We start from the raw sequence: 26,598 nt of genomic DNA, 5'->3' as shown, positions 1-26,598 counted from the left end.
TGCAGTTCAGCCCGTACCTGTGGCTTTTATCAGGCTAGTTTGACTTTGTATTTACACCTGCTGAGATCTAATCACAAAGTGATCCTGACCCACTCTGGATGTAGAGTGGCAGACACACACAGTCACAGAGACACACTCAGAGAACCCAGAGCAACATGCACCAGCACCCTGAGTCAGTGCTGGATACAAGGAAGAAGACGGGTAGGAGCGGGAGAAGGGTGATTGCATACAAACTAATTCAATGCACCTAAATTCCCAAAAAAAGCGTGTAAAATGCAAATAAAAAAACAATGCAATGATTTTCAAATTTCATGAGCCAATATTATATTCCCAATAGAAGACAGAAAACATATCAACTGTTGAGAAAGAGACTTCAAGGTGTTTCCTGAAAAACACGAGCAGATACCGAATTTGATAGCAGCAACACAGGGGCGTAATTACCACTGTGACACAACAAACTGTGTTCACAGACAATGATTTTTATGGGAGTGTGTTTGAGGCTATGCTGAAATTTAAGATCTTCAGAATCATGTCTTTTTTAACGCAATACTCAAAGATTATGTTCTTTGAAAATTTAATTTCTTGCGCGTTCCTTGCGCACAGACATGTCTCCAGATTCTCTGTACCTTTTGACCATTTTATGTACTGGAATATTCAACGTCCATGCAATTTTACATTGAGGAACGTTACTCTGAAGATGCTTTGGAATTCGTTGACAGTTTTTGCAAATAGCTGATATTCTTCCCATCTTTACTTCTGAGAGACTCAGCCTCTTGAAGGTGCTCTTTTTATACCAATAATGCTGCTGATCTGTTACAAATAAACCTAATACGTTTCAACATGCACCTCCTCCTGCACCTGGGATAAGCTCTGAAAAGGACAAACTGAATATGGAAAATGAATTTAGTACTTACATTCCACCCCTATCCCAACTTTTTTGGGGGATGAGTTGCTGCTATCAAATTCAAGACGAGCTAATATTTTTCATGAAATAGTGAAGTGTTTCGTTTTTTCTTTTATAAATAAAATATTGTTTCATGTGATTTCCAAATCATTGCATTCTGTTTTTATTTACATTTTATACAGTGGCCTTACTTTTTTGGAACAGAGGTTGTTGTATTCACATCCCTGTTTACCACAGTGGACTCTCAACATGATTCAGGAGCCACAAAAACTTGGGAAACTGAGCCCATCATCACTGGAAATCTTTTGCTGGTACAGGTGAAGTAAGCAAACAATCCGGTACAGCCTGCAGTTCTATGAGGTGCATGTACATCAGATTCAGATAACTTTGGGACACCCTACAGGTGATATATATATATTAAAAAAAAAACACGATATAGCATTCGCTCAAATCACGATAAACGTTTGAGATTGCTGTTGTTTTCTGTGGTAAAGAAAAAAATCCCTCTTCTAATGACCTCCTCTTCTGAGTTACCTTTAGCTTAACTTGCCTGTCAGGAAGATTTCTGATTCTCCAAACTTTGATAGATTTGTTATATAACAAGAAAATATAATGGGAAAAGCGGCCTAGGTGTTTTCCTTTGTGTTTTGTTTAAAGCGTACATTTTTATCTGCACCTTTCTAATAATCAATAAGACTGGGGCTTCTTTTTTGGGGGCTAATTATTTGAATGAAATCACGAGTCAAGGATCTTATATACTGTGTTAAACCTATTTTGAAACCCATCTGAAGTTGAGATCAAAACACTTCTGAAGCCGAGACTGGCTATATGCAAATGACACATTTATATAGAGTAAGTTCATTTTTTTCAGAGAGCAGCACATGTCTAAGTACACTGCAGTACACTCCCAGCACTCCCTGGTGTAGAGACAAGGCTAAAAGACAAAACAATAGAGGAGTACGTTGCTTTAACAACATATAACAGAGACAGAAAAAGATGTGTTTGGTTCCTCACTTCTGAAATCCTACTCCTGAACCATTCCCAACCAGCTGCTGCTGAGTGAGATGTCATATTCTACAGCAGAATTAACTTGTTGAACCTCTTATTAACACCATTTTAACTGCTGCCCATCTTTTGACCCTTGCTGGAGCGCTGAGGACTCCCACACACATTTGTCTCAACAGTGTAATCCCGCAGAGAGGACTGGCAGCTCCGCAGCCTGCCCGTACATGCCCGCTGTGTGCTGCTGTCACCACACCGTCTGCCCCAAACAGCACAATTACCCTGCACTCAGAGGCAGGGTTCAAAGCAGGCTGCGCTGTTTGGCACAGCTTTAATTGGACTTACTCTGATGAATCTGTCAACACCAGCACTACCCCGACGTAAACACGGAGGGGCTGCTCCAAATCTCACAAGGTCTCAAATTAGGAGGGAAAGGGACATATGAGAACAGGCTGAGTTAACACTGCGGTGGACGTGATTTGTCTCTCAGTGGCAGTTCTGCTTCTTCATACCGCCCGAGCTTTACTTCTGCGGAGGAGCAGCGGCAGAGAAAGTCCTCCCTGAACGACGGGCGCTGCTTGTAAAATTTCGCTGCAGGTAACAGGGATGAATGGCAGCAGAAAATGGAGCGGAGCCTGCGGAGGAATGCAGAAAGCCAGCTAACTACCTCCCACAGGCTGCTGGGAGAGCAGGCACGCACATGCGGCCCCCAGGAGGAGGTGGCACCGCGCGGCTCAGCTGCAGCGTCAGGTGGTGTGTGTGCTCCTCTGCAGGGACTGCTACCAAAAAACCACACCTGACACCACTTTTAAATTCTGTTTAAAAAAAAAACAACCTTTTTAAGTGTTTGTGTGAGTATTATTTCCTGATGTAATCATGAATAAAATCTCGTTTTTAAGGTGCAAAGAGCAATTTAATTTTAGACCAGAGGTGTGGTGACAGAAACTGACATGTGCTTTGTTTCCTTGTTGTACTTTTTTTTTCTCCTTTTGTAAGAGTGGGGGTGCACCGGTGTTGGTGAGTTATTAAGTCTGAGACAGAGGAGGGGTGAAAGTGTGCGCGCGTTAACAATTAACCTGGGCCGGAGGTAAAGAGAGCAGAAGATGTAGAGATGAGAGGGTAAAAGAGAAGGATAACAGGTGATTTAGAGGTGCGGAGGTGTTGTGGTCTGCTCGGTGAAAGGAGGAACAGAAGGTCCAAACTTACAGCCAGTTGCTCGCGTTGGCCGAGAGGAGCGCGCAGCAGAGCATCAGGACGCACCGCAGAACATATTCCTCGCTCATCTCGAGAAGCAGGGGTCGTGGGGGTCTGCGAGAGCTAAAATAATCCCGACGTGGACAGGGGGTAGCGGGTGGAAAAAAATCAAAAGGGTGCAGGGTCCAGATGATGTTAATCCATCGCCCCGCATCCAGCGGCTCATCCACCGGAGGAGACGCGCAGCTTCACGGTCAGTCCGCCCGGCTGTCCCGTCCCTCCCTCTGCCACAGCGCGCTCAGAGGGGACGGGCAGAGGGGGAAAAGAGGGATGATAAAAAAAAAACAACAGTCACAACTATAGATCGGGCCTTCAGCTCTTATTTGTTTTCCTTTTCGGTTGCGCGTGAGAGAGAGAGCGCGTGGATTAGCAGAGAATGAAAACAGACAAAATGAACGAGCTTTTCTTGAAGTTCTTCCTCCTTCTCAGCTTTACTTTCAGGCTTATCACCCACAGCCGGGTCTTAGATCAGCGGGGCTCTCCTGTCAGCGCGCCGCGGACTCTGCCACTCTCCCCGACACATGCACACACACTATGGGCGTAAATACGCACGGGACCTCCTCTCACACCGCCGTCTCTCAGTGCTTCTGGAAGAGGAGACACTGTGTGTGCTGACTTTAGTGAAGGGGCGGTGCGACGACATAGAGGTATGGCAGAGGGATGGGAGTTTTTTTTTTTTGCTCGAGGGGGTTTAGTGCGCTGCTGCTGAGGTACTGTGTTTGTGTGTGTGTGTGTGTGTGTGTGTAGACGGGACTGTGTGTTTTAGAGGTCTCCTGGGAGGATGCAATAGCACAGCCATTCACTAATGCCCTCCCCTGCCAGGCTCCACTCCTATCCAACACACGCACACAAACACGCACGTTAACCTGCACACTTCTTGGCAACGCGTGCTCTCTGCCTGTCACACACTCAACCAAATATTCTGCGGTCAACAGGCTATTTAAAGCTTGGCTGCAAAATGTCTGCGTTTGAAACCAGAAAATTTCAATAATATGACACATGTCAGCTCCATACTGCTGATTGATGAAAAACTTGAAGGAGGCTAGTGAGAGGACTCAGTCTTACGACCACTGTGTGATTCACCTGACTCTGAGGATGAAGAAGACCAAGAAAAAAGAGGACCACTGGGGAATGGAAGAGGCTTTTGAAAATGATAGCAAAAAAAAAACATTTAAAGGGAAAGAAGACAGCTCTGATTTATTTATTGTGCATGAATCAGCACTGCCAGAGTCCACTTTAAAACGACCACAGAACTTTATTTATAACAACCGTAAGAGTCCCAAAGTTTCCAAATATAACAGGCTGAATTATGGGGAACATGTGTATAAAAAGATGCACAAATACCTGGAATATTTCACTTTAAAAACTGCCGCCATAGATAGATAGACAGACAGACACAATTCAACATAACAGCAGGCTACAAGTATGATGAAATAATAGAAAAATAGTACCAAAGATAATGAAAATGAGTTAATTTGATTACATCAGCATCAAATTAAAAGAGTAAAAGGACAGTTCAAAAAGAGGAGGACATGTTCAGAAGGTTGTACGATTTTACTGTAAAAATTCAGATCCTTAAAGTCTGAGTATCTACAGGTGAGAAGTACAATTGCAACTAAAAGTAATATGAACCACAATAAAATGTTTGAAGGAGGCTACATAAAGGGCTTTAAAGTAAAATGTCACTGCATACAAGACACCACATGCAGTGTAGTCAGATGAGTTTTCTTTAGCTCATTATTTTGTACCCCATCTAGCCAGTATACACTTATGACGTTGGCATTTTTTTTTTTTTTGCTATGGCCTGCATATAGATTCTAATATTAATACTAAGAACAGAACAGAACTAGCTCAGCAGGTCAAAGTCATAAGCCAGTTTCAGGTGTGTTGTCTGTAGGCTAATCAGACAGCTGGTATTAATCAATGCAGCAGACTTTGTTGACTCTGTCATTTTAAGCTAGCTTTGGTGTAATGTCAGTAGCTGTATAAGCTAGCAGTGGAAGTCAACTAGTTTTCTTTTGTTGTCGACGTTTGACCTTTCCCCATCCTCTTTAAAAAAAAAAAACTCAACACAACTAACTACGGTACATAAAAGCGGTGGCCAGAAGATAACACAATATGATGTCATAAGCAAATATATTCCAAATTACTGTGAATCCTCTTAAACAATATCTAATAATATAACAAGTAGTGTAATAATATTCACTACTCATATTAAAGTTGCCAAATGTTGGTGTAGTTTAGTCTGACCATAAGTTAACACATAAGGGAACTAACAAAACAAACTGGTATGCAATGATAATTTCTGAAGAATTGTGTGCCTAAAAATTCAAAAGACATTTCAATATTTACTTTTGACAGAATACGACAGCCGTGACGACTGGTTTGGATATTTCACTTAGCTCAAAGATTAAAGAAAGACAAACCTAAACCTGCTTTTACAAATAGAAAGGAAACTTGTACATACATTGAACATGCGTGTTAACATGTGACAGCTCAGCTTGTTTCAGTCACTACGCACAAATATCAAAAGAAGCAGTGAATACTTTCAGACAGGAGGCCTCAGCAAAAGCCTTTCACACATGGGTTCAGGCTTAAGCTTGTGTTTGTGTGGATGCTTGTGAGGGTGCTGCTGGTGGTAGTGGTAGAGATTTCTATTGTATGTGTGTGTGTGTGTGTGTGTGTGTGTGTGTGGTTGCGTGGAGTCGTGCTGCACACACAAATACGCACACATTGTTCCACTGAGTGAGACCAATTATTAGATATTAGGAAAATTAGACCAACATAAATATGTACTGATCAATGTGTGCAGTCATTGTTGCAGCAGTCTGCAGGTTCTGGGCCTGGTGATTCCCTCCAAACACGTCAGCGTCTCTGAACCCGTTCTGCTGAACACTTACACACACACACTGCGCTGGCAGGGAGCTTAGAAGAGTGTTTCTGGCTCTGTAAGGGCCTAAGCTTCACACTTATGTGGGTGATGCACCTGAATGCGTCCAGCTTGTCCTCCGAGAGGTCACCTGCACCAGCTCTGCTGCTGATTGGCCAACAGAGGGGGGAAGTGAGTAAAGGAGCTGAAAAAGACTGATTCATTCATTCAAATATGCCTGGACATCTTAAGTATGGTCACAAAGGCTAAAAAAAACGTTGTTTTTAAAAAAAAAAAAAAATCAAACATGCATAGTATTTGCATCCACCAAACAGTATCATTGTGCAATTTGATGAAAGTAATCAAACTTCTGCATTTATCTTTTTTGACAAAGTTCAGTAAAAGACTAAATATATGACTTACATGATCAAATATATAAGTATATAAGAACATGGTCAAATACAATATGATAGTGACGTCGCCAAAGCCAAACTATTTTAAGAAAATATGCAGTTTTTTCCATGATTTAAGATACCTCAGATTGTGCTTATCTTAAGGTTGATGTTGAAAGACATCCACAGAATAAATATTGACAGGCTTGTGTCATAAATACATGCCCCCCATATTAAAAGCTCCCAAACCAGATGCAAAAATATATATATAGGGCTCTTTAATCAGAAACGAGAAACAACACAGATGCTATAAATGACTTGTAATATCGTATCCAAACTAAATGGATTTTCAACAGATACAACATGCACTTCAGAGGTGTGAACCTACTGGTCTCACATTTTGATTAGATTAAGATTACTGTAGTGACGATATGATGCATCAAACAAATGCATCTCAATGTCTTTCATCCCCAAATGATTACATAACCACACATTGCCACAATAATAAATACAAGTAGTCAGATCAATCTGAAAGCCCTGTTCATGCGGTTCTTCAAACTAGGTGCGTTTTTATCACTTTGTATTCTGCTACCGCTACAACAATAGTAATGTTAGTATGATGTTAGAGCTACCGTTACTGCTTCTCTCTTCTTTGTTGTTTTCTGGTAGTTGAACAGACCAGACTATTGTAGCTGCAGTTTTATTGTTCAGCCAAGACCAGAAAATCACCAATTAACAATAGTATCCTGTTATTTTGTGTAGGCTGCAAAGTCTTGATCATGTTCTATCACTGCATTGAAGCAAAATCCATTAAATTGAAATTAATTAGATAACGCTTTCTTTATACTAATTGAAAAACACTTTGTCTCTGCATAAGGAATCCTCCTGTAACAGTGCAGCAGAACTGAAAGACGCCTCTGGCTAAACACATTTCATTGGCTGTGTTCGAAACCGCATACTTCTCCTACTACTCCTACTACTCATACTAACTTTTTTGAGTTAGTAAGCGAGTTTGAGTAAGCAAGAAGTTCCCGGATGCATACTAGATTCGCCGAAATGTTGGGTATGCATCATGAGGTTACTACTCATACTCAAACTACCCAAGATGCAACGTAACGTGACGTCGCCGATCGTCATTTCCTGTCAAAACGGCAGTTTCAAGCTAGCTACAACGAGGGTAGGTTCACTTCCTGTTTTCAAAACAAAAGCACCAATTGTATCGTAATGGCTTTCCCTGTGATAAAAGGCAACGGGTATTTTATTTTGTGAAAATAACCCGAAGTGCGTTGCTCACTGCGGCTAGCTTTAGTAGCGCCCGAATTCGTGGGAACAAAATTGTAAACAGCCGGTATTTTGTCAGGTTTTCAACACGTTGGGGATCTAAACGACTACTTTCTCGCCTGAAAATGTTTCAAATATTGCTAAAGTTTACAGAGTTTAGAGCTTAAGAGAAATCAGCTTCAGGCCGGCTGATTTCGGAACGGGCAGGAGCGAAATGCATTGTGGGTAAACGCTCTGCATACTGTCTGATCGATCAGTATGCAGAATGCAGTATGTAGTATGTAGTATGCGGTTTCTAACACATTTCATTGTCTATGACTAAGTTATGTATAGGATGCGCAGCAGTGTCCATTATACTGAGCAGCTTTTGAAACATTCTTGATGAAGATTGCGCTCCCCACCACAGACTTATAGAAGATCTGTCAACATCTTGTGACAAACACAGAAAGGCATGAGCTTCTCAAGAAGCACAGTCTGCTTTGTCCCTTCTTGTAGATGTAGCATTTCTAGTTCAGTATGTTGTCCAGGTAAACTCACAGGTGTTTGTGGTCCTCCACCACCTCCATCTCTTCTCCCATTAAAGACACAATGTTTGGCTTATTCCTTATCCTCCTAAAATCGATAACAATCTACTTTGACTTGTTTACATAAAAGATCGTTCCCATACCATGCCACAAATCGGCCAACCGTCTCCCAGTATTTAGCTTCTTGTCCACCACTGATATCTGAGTATTTCTGGAGATGACAGGATTCTGACTTGTGCTGGAAGTCTGACGTGTATAGCATGAAGAGAAATGGAGAGAATACAGTTTGATGTGGCCCTGTTGACCACCTTCTCAGACAAACACACTGGAAAAAATCTAAATCTTACCAAGTATATTTGTCTCATTGAGTATCTCATTACACTTGATATAAGACACAACTGCCTAACAAGTACTATTTCAGCCAGATATAGGGACTTGTTTTAATGCAATACATCTGGAATATCTTCTTAAGTGAAAAAGTCTTGAAAACATCTTGTTTTGAGTCATATTTCACATGAAACAAGCTTTTTTTTTTTCATTTGAAGAGGTTTTTAAGCTAATTTCAAGATCACTTTTAACTCAAAAGTCCTAAATATCACATCTTATTTCAAGAAATCTGGACAAGCCGATTTTCACTAGTTCCATTGGCAGATTTTTTTTGCTTATTTCAAGCAAAAACGTCTCGTATTTGTTGTTTTTTTTACTTATTTTTGGAGGGGCATTTTTTTCCAGTGCAATCCTTCAGTCTCAAACTGTGGTCTATTTGTGAGGTAGCCAATAATCCAGGCACTTGTGGAGGGATGTTCTTGTATTTTCTGGAGCTTTTTACATAAAAGTGCAGGCTGAATTGTGTTCAGCACAAAGCACCGGAGGAATCAAAGAACACGATCCTCACAGTGCTGTCTGCTTTGTCCGGATGAGAGGTGGTTGAAGCAAATAGATGAAAGGTATTCACTTACTTCTTGAGGTAAGCTAATAACGGTCCTTCCTGGACTTCCATTATGCGGGGTGTTAGGGCATTATGTAAGACAATACACATTCTTAAAAAAGAAAGGACTTGACAGCTGCCTTGCCCAAGTACCTGAAAAAAATCTCATTAACTTGTTATCGGATGGATGAGATTTTTTAGGTACCAGAAGTTCCACAGCAGTGAAACTTTATTCTGACTCAGTCCCAGGTTGAACAGGTGCTATGGAATCCCACATAGCTGTTCAGCACAGTCCTCCTCCACCATGTGGACTTGTAGCCTGGTTCCAATTCAGGATTTCCAGCTGCTTCTTCACCTGAGTGCTGGAGACAGACAGGCTGGAGAGAGGAGGCAGAGGGGGTCTCAGTGTGTCCTGATGTGGGGGGAGATGTTGGCGAGGCTGTGTTAAGATGCGTGACTAAGTTGCAAGATGACACTATATAGGTGTGACTGGGAAGCAGTGGGTGTTCTCAACTGAACCTATTTAAAAAAAAAACAAGTTCAGCTGATCTCCTTGTTCTTAAAGCTTGCAAACTTTTTCATCCTTGACCACAAATCTCCTGAAGTTAGCTTTATATATTTTTTACATCTTCTTTTTTGAACTCTGTACATTCCTCAGTAACTCTCTGTCTTCCTCCCTGAAGACCCTCGTCTTCATGTCTTCTTCAGCAGCTTTTTCAGGTCGATGGTGATACAGGGCTTATTATTGAGGACCCGTCACACTGTCCTTGTTGGGATGATAATCTCCTCACAGAAGTTTATGCAAGCCTGTCACATGCTTAGACATGCCACTGATTTAAAGGGATAGTTCGCCTCTTTTGACGTGAAGCTGTATGTCATCCCATATTAGCAATCTAATTTATTAAAGATTGTGAGGTCTGACTTTTTCCTGGAGAACGATTTTGTGATGCAAATGTATTACTCTTTTGAACGCATATTGTTTTGAGAAGCAAGACGCTTTATTTTTAAAGCCCCAGCCAACTAACCGGACTACCTTCATCAACACCAAAACGAGGCTGGAACTCTGCTCACAGGACGCAGCAGGGGGTAAGAAAATGTTCATAAATGATATTGCTAATATGGGATGTCATACAGCTTCATGTCAAAAGAGGCGAACTATCCCTTTAATCTCTGTGTTCATTCTGGCCTTTAAGGACCTGTGAATAAAATGGATGGAAACTCACAGCTAACAGTTCAATGCCATGTTCACAGATGCCCTCCTTCACAGGGACATGCCCAGGATTACACCATCCTTTGTTAAAGGAAAACTCCGGGGCATTTGAAGCACATTTCCATTGCTAGAGGTTGTCAAATACTGATAGTAGGGCACAGAGAGGTGCAAATCTGCGCTCCCTGTGTGGAGATCGCGCTGTTCGCACAGCCTGTCATGCGAGGCTAATACGTGGTGGCTAAGGGGCAAGCACTAACCCTTCCACGTAAAACAACAACTTGCACACTGCAGAAACGTCACACCACTTTATAAACCATCCGACAATAAAGTCACAAGCCTTACCATCAAAACCATATGCATGGTTCTCACATTACTGGCATGGGGACGTTACAAAACAACTTTATAAACAGCATGTAACTCACCGGTTAGTTGTACACTCGCGCATGTGAAAGCCCAAAACAGTCGATGGACGATAATCCCATATACAAAACAATTATCTTCTCTAGAAAAACTGCGTTCAAGTACTTAAAACATTACAACAATATTACTGGGCATGTATTGTTGTAATGTTTTAAACGTGGAAGGGTTAGCGCTTGCCCCTAGCCACCACGTATTAGCCTCGCATGACAGGCTGTGCGAACAGCACGATCTCCACACAGGGAGCGCAGATTTGCACCTGTCTGTGTCCTACTATCAGTATTTGACAACCTCTAGCAATGGAAATGCGCTTCAAATGCCCCGGAGTTTTCCTTTAACAAGCACCACAATACCTTCACCTTTGCTTTTCCCACTACCTCTCGTGTCACTCTCTGTCTGCCTGTATAGTCTCGAAACCAGATTGAGAGGGGTTGGATAGTGTGTTTGCTATAAGCAGAGATGGGGACTCGAGTCACTGTGACTTGGACTCGAGTCGACTCGAGTCGCTGTTTTGATAACTTGTGACTTGACTTGACAAAAAAGAAAAGACTTGAGACTCGACTCGGACTTGGAAGTTGAAGACTAGGCACTTGACTTGACTTGAGACACGATGACTTGAATGACTCGAGAGTTATTCAGTTCTTGTTTTCAGTTTGAATATAAAATTAATAAAATTAATGATTAAAAAAAATAATATCGATTACCCGGTAGGAGCGCAGGATCAACATTTCAGCGGGAGGGGGACCGAGAGTCGTTGTCTTCGGCTTTCATAATCACCATTTTGACGGCAAAAGACGAACAGCACAGTGCAAGACATGCGGCATCAACATCTCAGACAGCCAGACGACAACTTCCAACTTTGTTCGTCATTTAAAGATCCATTCTGACCAGTAAGTGCTTGTGCAAATTAGCTAATATTAACCTGTTAGCCTAGTCGGTAGTTAGCTAACGTTAGCTTGATATGATACGGGGTGGGGGGTGGGGGACAGTTAGTTATATCTTGTCTTCTCACTTTATTAAGATCAGATTCTGCAGGTAAAATTGCAATAATAAGGTGACTTGACTTTGACTTGACTTGCCCAAGAAAAAATTACTTGAGACTTGCACATGTGTGACTTGGTCCCATCTCTGGCTATAAGTACATATAATCTATGTCGTGGAAGTAAAAAGAGTCAAATAGCAAAGGGCAATAACTTCAAATAAGAATTGATCACAGTTTTATAGTAAATGCAATGATGTTCTCTTAATCCATGCTGAGATAATTGATTTCCCCTGCCAGTGGTTTTAGCTGGTCAGTACATAGTTGTCAGTGAGATATCAAGTTGACTGAATCCTGTTTAATAAACTTATTGGGAGGAATGGCTTATAACACAGAGCCTTCTGGAAAGTCCTCCATAGAAACTGTTTGGAAAAGAACAGGCACTTTCAATAAAGTCCTGAGCAGGTGATTGAATGAAGCATCTGTCAATGATTGTCTATCAGGAGTGAACTTCATCCCATCAGATAGAAGAAGGGCTGTTGTTGACTGTCGTATTCTGCCAGCATATGATGCTTTTGCACAAAAACAATCAGCTTGGGCATTCGCAAGACTTAGATTTTCTTCTAATTTCACAAATCTCACGAGATTCCAGCCGCCTCACATGGTGATCGTCTGGCAGCGAGAAGTATCCTCTGCAGTTCACAATCAGGCAGAGATGGGACCAAGTCACACATGTGCAAGTCTCAAGTAAGTCCCAAGTAATTCTTTCTTTGGGCAAGTCAAGTCAAAGTCAAGTCACCTTATTATTACAATTTTACCTGCAGAATCTGATCTTAATAAAGTGAAAAGACAAGATATAAGTAACTGTCAGTAAACATCATTGGCCAATGTGTCCAACCTGTTTAAAAAATATGACAATAATTTGGATTTGCATTGTAATTACTGAAAATACATAAGTAAGGTAACACGTAATGTATGTAGAGAGGGCATGACTGATTGACAGGGTAGTGATCCAATCAAGTCATCGTGTCTCAAGTCAAGTAAGTCTTTAATTTCCAAGTCCGAGTCAAGTCTCAAGTCTTTTATTTTTTGTCAAGTCAAGTCATAAGTCATCAAAACAGCGACTCGAGTCGACTCGAGTCCAAGTCACAGTGACTCGAGTCCCCATCTCTACAATCAGGACCAAATCTGTTTGGTGCAAAACACAGTTGTTCATGCCAACGCTCGGGAACTTCAACGCAGCGCATCCTCTGTGGTGCAGTGTGTAGATGTGTGTGTGTGCGTGTGTGTGTGTGCTGTGACTCGTTCAGTTTGTTGAAGTGAGCTCACTGCAAGCTTGAGCCACTGGTGAGGGAGACCCAAGCTCACTGCCTGTGAAAGAAACCATTATCCCCCACGGAGTCCCAGACATCTGGGCTCGCTACACGCAGCATGCAGGCAGCCCACACACGCACACACACACACACACACACACACAAACACATCTATAAATGACTGTTTGTGACAGTTAGAGACAGTGAGAGAGAGAGAGATGGACAGGCATGGACACATGAAGCGGAGTGAAACGGGGTCATGAGAGAAAAGGTCTGTCAGGACATGTTACCCTAACAACTACACAGTCTCCATGGCAACGGGAGCTGGCACACATGCCCAGCACAAAGGCATTCTGGGAAAGCACAGGTTTTATATTGCCCCTGGCTTTACACTCCTGTGCCATCACCCGGGCAACACTAATGCTGCACAGCCCTCTTACATTTACTCTTTGGCGACGTACACGGTCATGCCCAAATTAACTGTTGCATGTTCACACAAACAAAGCAGACAGTATGCGAAAATCTGACAAGTCTCTTCCTCTCCATGTCTCAATCTGCATCATTCTTGCTCTCTGAGGTCGGACCTCCTGCAGAACCAGAGTGAATCCATTCTCCACTGTTGAGGTAACTCAGGAGTCAAAGTAAAGAACAGGTTTGCTGAATTCTGGTATTTGTACGTTGGTATATTTAGTCATGCTAATTTGGCTGCTTGAACAGAGAAAAGCATCAACCAGAATTCTATCGACCAGTTTGTCAAAAAGTGACTGAACTAAATCCAGAGGGACAATCCTGAAAAAAAGATTAAAACCACCACAAGAATGCATATTTACATACGCAGTTTAGACAAGCACACACACTCCCGATGGACAGAAGAAGACCTGTTCCCGTCTTCTCTCCTAAAACACCAGTCAGATCAATGTAGTTCAATATTGACCACAGAAATCAATGACGACATCACGCTCCTACTCTCTGCACTCAGACTCTGAACCACTTTTCATACAAATGGACAAAGACATCAAGTTTCAAGTGAAAGTAGTCTGCTAATGGGATGCAGCATAATCAGACTACATCATAGTTTGCTGAAGAGCCAAAGCAGAGAGAGGAGAAAACAATCTCCAGTTTGTTGACTTTATTTTATGATGTTGATTTACTGCTTTGTTGTTTTTTTTTCTTCACCTCCACATGAAGCCAGTTTTTTCTTCACTTTCACTGCTGTTGTAACTAAATGGCCTCACAGTTTGGGTTTAACTGCTTTGCTGTATGTAACTATATAATAGCTGTTTAATGGCTTTGGAAACACAGAGCGTTTCCTGTCGCACAGAAAAAAATCTGACTTAAATTAGACTGAATTTTCTTGCGCTTCTCTTTCTGTCTGTCGTATCTATCTTGTAGTTACTGATTAGCCGGGGTTGTTGTGTCCTCTGACCCCCCAAGGACCCCAGCCATAACACAGAAGTCAGAGGTCAAATGCCCTTTGGCCTCCTCCCTCCCCTCTCATGCTTTGTTACTCATCCACTCTTATCCTCCCTTTCGTTTCATCCTCTATTTTTCATTCACTAAAAAGAAGGAGTTTCTCAGGGTGGATGTTGACATATTCTTTTGGTAAAAGAGATAAAGTGGTACAATGAAGAAGAAGAGGATGCTGGGTTTGCATGTATGAGTGTGTGTGTGTGTGTGTGTGTGTGTGTGTGTGTGTGTTCGGTGTCACGAGGGCTGTCAGGGGTTAGGCCAGTAAATGAACAGCTGAGAGTGGTGATTTAGTCTGTATAAAAGCAGTCCAACTGTCATAACAAAGACGCTTTGACAGAAGGCCAATCGGAGACAAAGAGGAGTCACTGGCCCCCAGGAGGCCTCCAAAGATCCCTTTGGACACACACACATATACACATGCAGACAATGTGTAGTCAGCAGCAATCTCCCAGAGGCCTTGTGAGGGTCCAGGGGCCAGACTGAGCTAGTCTGAAAGGACGTGAGAGGCGTCCATTACAAAGCCCGCCAGGCGTCATGGGACCACTGCAGTCAGCAGGTCACCCATGCACCCTTTCACCGGCACCCTAAGCCAGCCTCTGAAAGTATCTTAACCCGGACAAAAGATCTCATCTCATGCAGAAAATATAGCGATGCCAAGTATAAATACTGTGGAAAGCACATAATCAGGTTTGATTGCATTCTTCTTCTTCTCAGTCCTGAATTACTCACAACAAAACAACCACCAGGAGTTTGGTCAATTACAGGACTCTGCAGAACGGATGTGGGTGTTCATCAATCAAAGTAGGTGCTCCTCAATAGCAAGTAGAGATTGATTAGTCTACTTCATAGACAAGAAAGTCCCCCCCCCCCCCCCCCCCCGCGAGGACAGCATCTAGCGGTCAGCTTTGTGTGCGCCTTGCATTCATTCATGTGTGTGAGAAGCAGCAAGCTCGTAAAACCACAGTGTTGCCAGTACAGCAGCAGCGAAGACATTGTACCACTCTTAACTTTCTGTTCGAAAGATCATCACACGTGTAATTACAGTTGGTTGGGTAGCCTCCAGCCTTTATCCCCAACCAAAGATGAGGCCACAGAGGTCAGTTCTTATCGGTCCCTCCGATTTTCTTCATGTCCTTTAGATCTCGCCGAGCTTGAATGATTATTACCTGATTTCACGCAGAATCAAAAGGAATAAATATAGTCTACCTTTGATGAATGCATTGGATGAAGGCAAGCATTGAAATTCCATGACACTATACTGCCTCAAAACCTTCAGTCTCATGTCTCACATCACCTGTTTCGTCCCAGCTCCTTATTTGTTTCCTAAATTGTCTTCCCATTTGTCTCTGTACCTAACTTACCGCACTTACTCTAGCACTAGTTATGCTCTTAGCTGTTTGGTTTTGGAAGGAAATGCACTTATGATTTCTTGTGACCTGAAGTTCCTTTGCCTACCGATGTGGAACACACTTATTGTAAGTCGCTTTGGATAAAAGCGTTTGAAAAATGACCGTAATGTAATGTAATGTCAAACTTAAACTGTTCACGTTATGAAATCGTTTTCACTTGCTGCCTATGTCTGTTACAGTCAAACATGGTTTCATTTAACCATCATTACAGTGTTACTGGGATCTTAACACTGCACTCATCAATATTTTCACATTAGCATCAGATCTAAAATGAAAGAGCTTGCGTATGATGACAAGCCAACAGCAGTTTTAGTTATGTGTTACCTCTCAGCTTAATGGAGCTTTTGACTTTTCTGGTTTCTATATAGCGCCAAATTACAACAAATGTCATCTCAAGGCACTTAAATAATGTAGTCCAATTCAAGCCAATTGGAGTTCAATTCATTGTAATCATAATCCAATGAAATCCAATTAATTAATTTAAAAACAATACAATTAATTCATAAAGAATCATCTGATGAGTATATGGTAAACCACGTGTCCAAAAAAGCAGACAAGCGGGGAATATCCTAATTAAGGAATATCTTGAAGCATTTGGAAACTGCAGAATCATAACTTTTAGTAAATTCAAATGAATGCTAATTTTCCCGATGTGTGCAAAACAAATGCTTATTATCTTTTTTATCCTTTGACAATATCAAGGTTTTCTTTGCAGCTTTGTTCCATTGATCTGTGCATAAAAAACAAATCAACCAATTAAATCTTCTTCAAGGTGGCTTTCGAAAAAAAAAGAGAAAAAACCCCAAACATCTTAAATCAGTCCAGTCAGAAAGAGCCCAAATCGCTCTCACAGGGAGGCAGAGGCATTTTTTCCATTTACGCATTCAAAATTGTTGAATTTGTTGGTTTTCTTTCTCTTCCATCGAGTGGGGGAACAAAACAGTGGCTGATTTCCATTAATTAAATGGAAAAATAGGATTTCATCTATCCCCAATACTTAAAACTAGTAACTCTTTCAGTAACTAACCCCTGAAATGAGGATGACCTGAGAATCATCAAAGTTCTGTCTTCAATTTAGAGGTCATAGTGAAAGAGTAAGGACATAAACATGTTGTCTTAAGTATTTTTTTTCTTTCCGGTCTGTCCTATCAGCCAGTCTGTGTCCTGGGGTCCGTCCAGCCTCAGTAAAAGAGCCCTCCATCCTATTAGGCTCTGATTAATCAGCCTTTTATTCAGAGTCAAGGAGCGTGATGAGGAAAGGCATTGAGCCCTCAGAAACCCTCTGCCCTCTCCCCTCTTTCCTCCACCCTGTTACCCATCCACCTGCTGTGGCTTTGTCTGTGGCTTTGGAAGAGCTTTGGCTTTCAGCAAAAAGCCAACAGTGACCACACACTTCAACACAACGTGCACACACACTCAAGCTGGCATAAAGACTGGAAAAATCATCCACCACAGAGTACCCCTCTTGTCCAGTTGAAAAAGCCACCAGAGTCGGGTTTTTGACCATGAAGAGATGCTAAAAAACTCGCCTGAAAGTCACACCGGTGAACTTTTTACAAGTTATGATTCCAGGCAGGATAAGGCAAGCTAAGCAGGTTTTAAAGCTTTCAGGGAGGAACTCTTCTCATATGTTTGCTCAGATAATCTGATCCAAAACAAAACACAGTCCTGAATTTGATCAAATCATAAGTAGACCTCGTTTCGGTGACAACAAGAAAAAAAGGTCTTATGATAAACCTGCTGGTGTATAAGATATTGAAAACTCTGGCCTTTTTTCCCAGGTTCTGATCACTGAAAGAGGACTGTCCACTGCACCTTCACCTTCCAATAATAGATCAACAACATGGACAAATTACTTTCGCAATATTACAAAGTAAATACTCAAAACTACTACATTTAACTTTGAAATATTCTTGCATGATGATCAAATTATCTCTTCCTAAATGTTGAGTTGAATAATGGGCAAAATACCCAAAGAACATGAAGCTGAGTGGATACAAAGAGAGGTTTCAGAGGATTTAATTCAGAAGAAAAAAGCTGACGTCTAAGAGTCTACAGGCTACATGTAAAGTGGATAGTGTTCTTATTCTTTGTCCACATATACAAGGGTGTTTTTAAAAACATTCTACATCTGTTAGTTAACTGGAATCTGAATCTTTTGGGAAACGTCTTTCAGAGTGAAGAAATCAGGAGACTCTGCACTGGAAAAAATGCCCCTCCAAAAATAAGTAAAAAAACGACAAATAAAAGACATTTTTGCTTGAAATAAGCAAAAAAATCTGCCAATGGAACTAGTGAAAATCGGCTTGTCAAGATTTCTTGAAATAAGATGTGATATTTGGGACTTTTGAGATAAAAGTGATCTTGAAATTAGCTTAAAAACCTCTTCAAATGTAAAAAAAAAGCTTGTTTGATATGATATGTGACTCAAAACAATTTGTTTTCAAGACCTTTTCATTTAACAAGATATTCCAGATGTATTGTCTTCAAACAAGTCCCTATATCTGGCTGAAATAGTACTTGTTAGGCAGTTGTGTCTTATATTAAGTGTAATGAGATATTTTGACTAGAAATGAGACAAATATACTTGGTAAGACTTTGATTTTTTTCCAGTGTGGTTGCCGGAACTGACATCAGGAAAGAGAAACCTGGAGCCTTTTGGAAACAATAACACACACATTCACCGTCTGGTCGGGTCTTATCAGTCACTATTACCTTTTTTTTTACACTTTAAACGGGGGTACTTTCACTAAAACAAGCAGATTAAATCCTTTCGTACTGCCAGCAGTAACATGTTTACACTCAGTGTGAGGGCTGCAATGACCACACAACTGGAGCTGCTTCCAGGAACTACTACAATGTCCCAGAGGACACGTCTGTAAGCTATGGATGCCATTACAATGTATCATGCAGTCTGTTTGGGAACACAGTTTCTGATAAGCATGGCTTTCTTAGATAATTAGGCGAGTTTGTTTTTCTTGACTGGACTGAAGGCACGGGGGGCTGGAAGTGAGCTGCCAGCTGTCTGAGATGAGACTGATCAAACTCATCAATCACTCTCGCCTCTTTTTGTCTTTTAGTTGTTGCTGTCACTTTGATGCTGCTCATGTAAAATGTTACGGACGGTAAACGGTTCATGTAAAGGAAAAGTGAGCCGTTCTCATGCAGCACCCTCGTTGAAAATGTGTGTGTTTACCAAAGTTTAGTGTTCCCGTGAATCAAATCAAATCAAATTTATTTGTATAGCACATTTCATGTACAAACAGTTCAAAGTGCTTTACATAAAATAAAAGCATTGCAGCAGGGAGTGGAAGAAGCATTAAAATACATAAAATAATATAAAGAGAAACAAATAAAATCATTTAAATGAATTTAAAAACAAGCAACAGTCAAGATAAGTTCAAAGATATCGTGCAGATTTCATGCATAGACACATGAGAACAGAAATGTTTTTAACCTGGATTTAAAAATGTCTCCATTTGGTGAAAGTTTAATGCCAATTTCAAGGCGGTCATTTGATGCAGGACTGCATCAAACACTTTGATGACACTCAAAAGCCAGATTTTTTTTTTTTTTTTTTTAACAGTGTAATAAGGGCTTATGTATTCGTCTTTAAGGTGTCATGCCAGTTCACATCTGTGCCTCTTGTGGTAGATTTCAACTAATGCCAACCATAGTGACCGCCTCTTTAATGCCCCAAGCGTTTAGGAATAGTGACAGATTAAGTCCCATGATTTGCAGTTCATACTTGAAATGAATGAGGGGGATTTCAACTAATTTCTAAAGTATTTCAAAGACATTCCAAAGCAGAGATACTCAATGCGCGGCTCCTCAAAATTGCGAGTCTAAAGTCGGAAAATTCGAACTGATACAACTTTCAGGTCCCTCCCCCAACCTCTACCAAGCTCCAAACCGCCCCCCAAACCCCTCCCCCTCTGTGGACGAGGTTGTGCACGTGAGTTCACACCAGTGTGAGCGCACACAAGCTGGGGCAGACTCACGCTCAGCAGCGTGTGCACAAGCTGTGATTGACAGGTAGGATTCCTCCACCCTAACGTGATTGGTTAAAAACAGCCGGGTGCGCTCGGTTTTTGTAAGCATGATTACAGGCTTCAGAAGGAGCTACAGATTTCGTTATTTTTCCTAAACAGCTTATTTAATATTCTACTTCCAGAATCCCATGACAGTTCAAGCTAATATGACTAAAAAAAAGTTGCCGACCGCAGCTTTAATAGGCGGCTCGCACTCGCATAGTAGCTTATAACAAAATGGTAACAATAACAATACATTTTTTCAAATAACATACAGCGAATACTGCACAGTATTAAGTATTTTTATTAAGTATTAATTAAGGCTTAATGGTGTTTCCTAAAGGGGGAACTGTTAAACCTGGCAACGCAGCCCGCTTAAACCACCGTCACACTTGACCGCAGAGCACGCTAGCTCCTTTAGCCAGTGGGAGATGCAGGCACAATGGATCAGTTTTTAATTAAAAAAGGGGAAAAACCAGCACAAAAACCATGCTCATCCTGAATGTCTCACTATGATTACAACAACAAACTACAAATACAACATGAAGAAAGTCAAGGACATGCATGCCAGCTTCAGCTAATCCCAGTATTAAGGTAAATGTGGTCTGATTTGAAAATGTATTGGCTGTGTTGTTCCTTTTTTTGTGGGATGTTTTATATGTAGAAATGCATATTTGCAAAAGGGGACTTTAGTATGTTGCTGTAAAAGTGGCTCTTCCCTTGATTTTGCTCTGCCAATGTGGCTCTGGTGAAAAAAAATAGTGAGTATCACTGCTCTAAAGTAATGTGAGAACAATGTCTTGGTTACAGCAGGAAAATACTGTTAACAGAACTGAGAGGTGTCTCTGTGACAACATGTTCACCTGTTTTGAGGCTGTAGCAAGCTTTACATACTCAGGTTGCTTTGAGAAAAGAGCATTGACTTGACTGGTAGATGAGAGGCACTGCAACTATAATCAGGAGTACCCAACATTTATAGTGTTGCACTCATTTTGGTTCTTTGCTGGACTGTGTTATCCAGAAATATGCTAAACAAAGATATTCCTGAATGGCACAAAGATGCAAAGCAACAGAATGAATGTGTTTGGGATGTGCATGTTGTAGTAATGTCATTTAATTACCCATTTCTTTCTCAGTAACTGTAACATTTCTTTTATGATATGCTTACAGAACAATTCTCTCCGACACTGCATGTGGGTTTTTCAGCAATAATAGAAAAAGAGTTGATGGGACTTGGAGGCGACTGCACGAGGGCTGGTTCCAGTGTTGGGCTTCTCTTCCCCCACATTTACTGGCTGTGACTTCCTCTGTTTTTAGTGACAGAAGCCACAACTATGCACGTGTTTATTCCTCAGCTTCACTCAGCAGCAAACAATTTCCCCACTAGTGGGAAGAAAGTGAGAAAAATGGTGTTTGTGTGTGTGGGCGGCCTGTCTGTTCGCACTGAACATTTCTGTTTCCATTTTCTGTTTCTGTTTCTTTACCATTACTGAAGCAGCGAGGAGCCACGTTCATGTGTCGCTGAGTATCTTTTTAGAAACCTATTTTCCCTTCCTTCCCTTCCTTTGGTGGAATCAGGTTCTCAAATTAGATTGAGTAGCTTTGCAATCTCTCAGGGAGCAGCTCTTGATAAGAATTCAGGAACTTCACATTGTTTTGGTGGTCGATGATAATCAGGATGGAGGAATCCAAGATATTTCTCAACAACTCATTAGAGAGTCCACAGCATTCAGCCGTATTTTAAGACAGTTAAAGTCTTCAGATAAACACGGTTCCTGACAAACTCCTGAACCGTCCTGTGGCCTCGGCCCTGCTGTGGAAATGCAGTTCACAATGTGTGGGAAGGATGTTTCCATTGAGTGTAGGACAGTTCCTGGACATTATTTCTTGGAAAACAAAGGTTCTCTGAACTTTTGATGTCAAGTAAACCTAATGAATGTGTGACAGGGCTGTCACTTTTGAATACATTTGAAATAAACACACGCTTCTTTAAATGTATTCTTCTCCATGGAGACAACTGCGGCCACGAATTGCGTTTAAAGGGATAGTTCGCCTCTTTTGACATGAAGCTGTATGACATCCCATATTTACATTGATGAAGGTAGTCCGGCTAGTTGGCTGGGGCCACAAAAATAAAGCGTCTTGCTTCTCAAAACAATTTGCGTTCAAAAGAGTAATACATTTGCATCACAAAATCGTTCATCCAGAAAAAGTCAGACCTCACAATCGCTTGGCCCTATTTTCTCTCCCTTCATATCAATGCGTTCAGCCACCTGCCGATAGCCGCACCTGTTACGGTGTTTCCTGCTCGGTCTGCACTTCGGTCTACACAGCAGGCAGTGATACGAAGGGAGAGATGTCAATGTTCATAAATAATATTGCTTATATGGGATGTCATACAGCTTCATGTCAAAAAAGGCGAACTATCCCTTTAAACCATCCAATGTGTGGTCAATGCTTTCTGCCACATGGACAGCTGCGTTTTGTCCTATCACAGTGGTTTTCAAAGTGGGGGCCGCTATGGGGGCCTCAGAAAATTGAAGTGAAGATAAGAAAAAAATGCAAAAATAAAAAAATAGAATTCAATTTTTTTTAAACATCATTATAAAAAAATGTCACATTTTTTTAATCAGTATTGTAAAATACAATTTATAATAATATATCATATCGAAATGTTATTTGCCATGCTTGTCTTTCTGATTGGCTGCCAGTCAAAACATCGTAGACCTGGCAGTTGCCGAAACCCCTCTTCTAAAGCAATACTGATGAGACACAGTCAGGCGATGATGAAACACCAAGTGTTGACTTATTTTCTGTATGTTTGGTGCCTCCATGCCAGCAGGTGAGTCTGCTGATCAACTGGAGCTGCAGAGAAAGACAAAAGTTGATGAACAACCTTGTATTTGTGCGTTTCTACACCATTTATGATCTAAGATCCGAAATACACTCTAAATACAGCTCAGGACAGTTTTGCTCTGTACTTTCCTTAATCATTTTTTTCATTTGCAGCAAACATACAGTAACATTTTACTCATTCATTTTACTGAGATACATTAGATCTTAGTGGATAGGTCAGCAACTTCTAACAATCTGACGCATTCATCTATACAGTAGTTTAGTAATATTTTTTAGTAGAATTGGTATTATTATTATTATTGTTGTTGTTAATACAATCAATGTAAATATCTAAAAAAAAATGTTGAGCTACTTGACTAATTTGAATTTCCCCCATTGGGGGATGAATAAAGTATTTTTCTATTCTATACAGATGGTCTGAATCACTTAACAGAATGTTTTACAGAATTTTTTAATTGAAAGGGGTTATTAATGAAGTTTTCCCCATGTTTCAACAGAAAAAAAAGTGACAGCTTCAGTGTGAGAGCCATGTTTCTGGGTTATCTTTTCAGAACCATTTCTGGAGATGTCAGGAAACCAGATACTTGCTTTTAGCTGTGAATGCTTGTCCAAGTATTCCCAGCGTTGACCACAGTGCCAGTGAGAAAACAACAACAGCCGACAGCTCCAGCGTCCCGGGCCCAGCTCCTGCCACTGGTTCTCCTTCTGTCCAGCCCAGTGTCATTTTGCCCCTCACATAGACAAACACACACTCAAACATAAACAGAGACTCACAGCTGAATTTGATTTCATTCATTCTTCTGTTCTCAGGGCGCTGAACTGCATCACCTCTGCATCTTTAAACACGACTCAGATGTCAGGAATTTACCATAAACATGCTCCTCTGCTGTTTCCACAGAGGACTACAATGTACACGAGCACACACACACACACACACTTTATAAATTATAGGCCGGTATCAATACTTTCCCAGTTCTCTAAAATATTAGAAAAACTATATAAATCAATCTGACAGTTTTGTAGAGAAACATGAGCGGTTGGGAGGTGGTTTGGTTTCAGAAATAACAGCTCGACAGCCTTGGCACCGATTGATTTGGTAGAAGTAACGGAATGTATCGAGAAAAAAGGTATGCGGTTGGATGGTTTGTAGATCTTAACAAAGCATTGGACACTGTCAATCATGAAATATTGATTAGAAAAATGGAGAAGTATGGTTTCTGAGGCAAGGCAAGTATATCTGTACAGCACAATTCAACAACAAGGCGATTCAAAGTGCTTTACAGATACATTAAAACAGTGGAAATAAAAAGCATGATTTAAATTTTAAACAAAAAAGAAAGAAATAAGAACAATAGATAAAATCAGTAGTTAAAGGCATTGTTTTAAACTGCTTATAGAGCTATATACTAAACAGACAACAGTTTGTACGACTAAACCAAGACAAATCTACATTAATGAATATTACTAGGGCTGGGCAACGATTAAAATGTTTAATCTAATTAATCACATGATTTCCCTGATTAATCGCGATTAATCGCATTTATACTTCAAAATCCAAAAATGAATCCAAAAGTAGTGTATAGCTTTTAGCATTTAGCTTTATTTTAAATGTGCTGCCATATGAATGAAAGTGCCATAACATTTGTTGTGCAAACACACTTTTAACATCAGCATCTATCTGTAGTTTTTATGTAGAAGCCTCGCTCCACTGTCTGTTTCCTTGAATGACTTGCTGCTATCAGTTGTGTGTTTTGCCTTTAAGTGATATTTTAGACTGGAACTACTACGCTGAGAAGACAATTCAACTTGGCAGTGTTTACAGATGACTTTGGTTCTGTCGACTCCGCCGTCTGGAAGAACTTTAAAATGAAAATGGCCGAGTAAAAGTTCCGTACCCTTCTCCATGTTTGGTGGATCTGCCGACTACTTTCTTTTCCTGTTCCGCAGCAGACGGCAACAGACTTTTACAAAATAAAAGCCTGTGAGCAACAGACTTTTACAATAATAAAATAAATAATAAAACAGGGGTGGTCCGTGGCGTGGTGGGTTGAGCAGGCGCCCCATGTACAGAGGCTGCGTGTTGTTCCCCCTCTCACTGCCCCCTGCTTCCTGTCTCTCTGAACTATCCTATAATACAAATATTTATTAATATTTAATAATATTAAATAATTAGCGAGTTAACGCCATAATAACGAGTTAACTCGCCCAGCCCTAAATATTACATGTGGTGTAACTGAAAGGTCAGTTCTAAGGCCAAAAATGTTTATTATGTATATTAATGACATGTGCAGAGTGTCGGAGATACTAAAATGTGTGCTATTTGTAGATGACACAAATATGTTCTGCTCTGGTGTAGAATTGCAGCAGCTTTGGGAGGTAAAAGAAATAAAAAATGAATTGTCTTTGAATTTGAACAAAGTCAAAGTACTGATAATGTAAACATAGAAAGATTAAATAAAATGACATTTCTGGGCGTGATCTTAGACCACAAAATCTGCTGAAAACCACACTGGAAACATGTTTGAGGAAGGTTGGCTCTGAGCATTGCTGTCCTGGGGAAAACAAGGCATATCCCAAATAAGAAAGCATTTCATACATTTTATTGTGCATTGATTTGACCATATTTGAGTTACTGTGTGAAGGTGTGGGGAAACACATACAAAAGTAATTTACAAACAATAAATATCATCCAGACAAGGGCATTCGGATTAATAAATAATGCTGGATGTAGAAACCACTCAAATGAACTCTTCTTAAAATCAAAAGCTATAAAATTTCAGGATCTTATTAATTTTAAAACAGCACCAATGATATTCAAAGCAAGAAATAACTTACTTGATAAAATAATAAATCACTAAAATAAAGAAAATGTTTTCGAGGGATATAATTTAAAAGGGGAACTGGATTTAAAAAGGTGTCAGGACAACTTTGAAAAGTATGTTTATTTAATTTTCAGGATTAAAATGGTAATAGTCTAACAGATTGGTGTAAGCAAAGTGAAAACAGAAATCAATTTAAAAGAATATCCAAAATGCACATTTCAACTAAACATCAAGACGAAGAGCAGCTGTTTAATCCAGAGCTGTAAAAATACAGAAGTATTGTTGTTGTGTTGTTTCTTTATGTCCTTTTGCCGTTTTTCAATATAAGTGTTTTTAAACTGTAAGTAGTGTAAATAGTAAATGTAGCTGTCAAATTGAGTCATGTAATGGGGTAAGAATGTATAAGTTTATACTTCTATCTTCTCCTTTTTGAACATGTTAGAAGGAAATTACAGTTACAGTTTAAAAAATTAGTTTAACAGGATAAATATTGGTCAGTAGCTGTGTTTACTTTTACATAAAGATTTGACTTGTTGCCTTGATTTGATTGCTGGGGAGAAAGCGTTCCAAGTTGGGGCAACGCAGTAAGTATGTTTGCTTGACCTTAAAGTATCATTGGGTAAGTCCAATCAAATATGGATTTTTTTAAATGCATGTGAACATGTTAGCCCAACTGAAATTGTAGAAACACACCCAGATAATGTGTTTGGGTTTCCAAATACTCGAAAACGTTTATTCTTTTTGCATCTTTTTAAAAAACAAAAACAAAGTGCAAATGTATATTGATACCGCTGAATTCCCAATAAAGCTGCTCGCATTCACATATTTTTCTGTTCTTATTTGTCAGGCTGTTAAATTTGTCAGAATTTCTGATCAAAAATCTGCCCAAGACTGTGTATAAACTTAACAGTCACTTTAAGCATTTCCAGCCTGTTGC

The 26,598-nt window shown here is 40.4% G+C and overlaps 1 protein-coding gene across 1 annotated transcript in view; it reads right to left on the bottom strand.

Moving 5' to 3' along the window:
- Positions 1-3,763, bottom strand: part of wnt4 (wingless-type MMTV integration site family, member 4) — a 34,133-nt gene extending 30,370 nt beyond the window's left edge. The window contains exon 1 of the mRNA XM_075460123.1: positions 3,113-3,763. Within this exon, the coding sequence (XP_075316238.1) occupies positions 3,113-3,189 (77 nt within the window). The 5' untranslated portion in view covers positions 3,190-3,763. The remainder of the gene's footprint in view (positions 1-3,112) is intronic.
- Positions 3,764-26,598: the final 22,835 nt, after the last annotated feature.

This window comes from Odontesthes bonariensis, chromosome 3 (assembly GCF_027942865.1).
Source record: "Odontesthes bonariensis isolate fOdoBon6 chromosome 3, fOdoBon6.hap1, whole genome shotgun sequence".
Taxonomy (NCBI): Eukaryota; Metazoa; Chordata; class Actinopteri; order Atheriniformes; family Atherinopsidae; genus Odontesthes; species Odontesthes bonariensis.
Note: the sequence above shows the minus strand (reverse complement) of the source record. Positions and strands in the feature narration are given on the sequence as shown.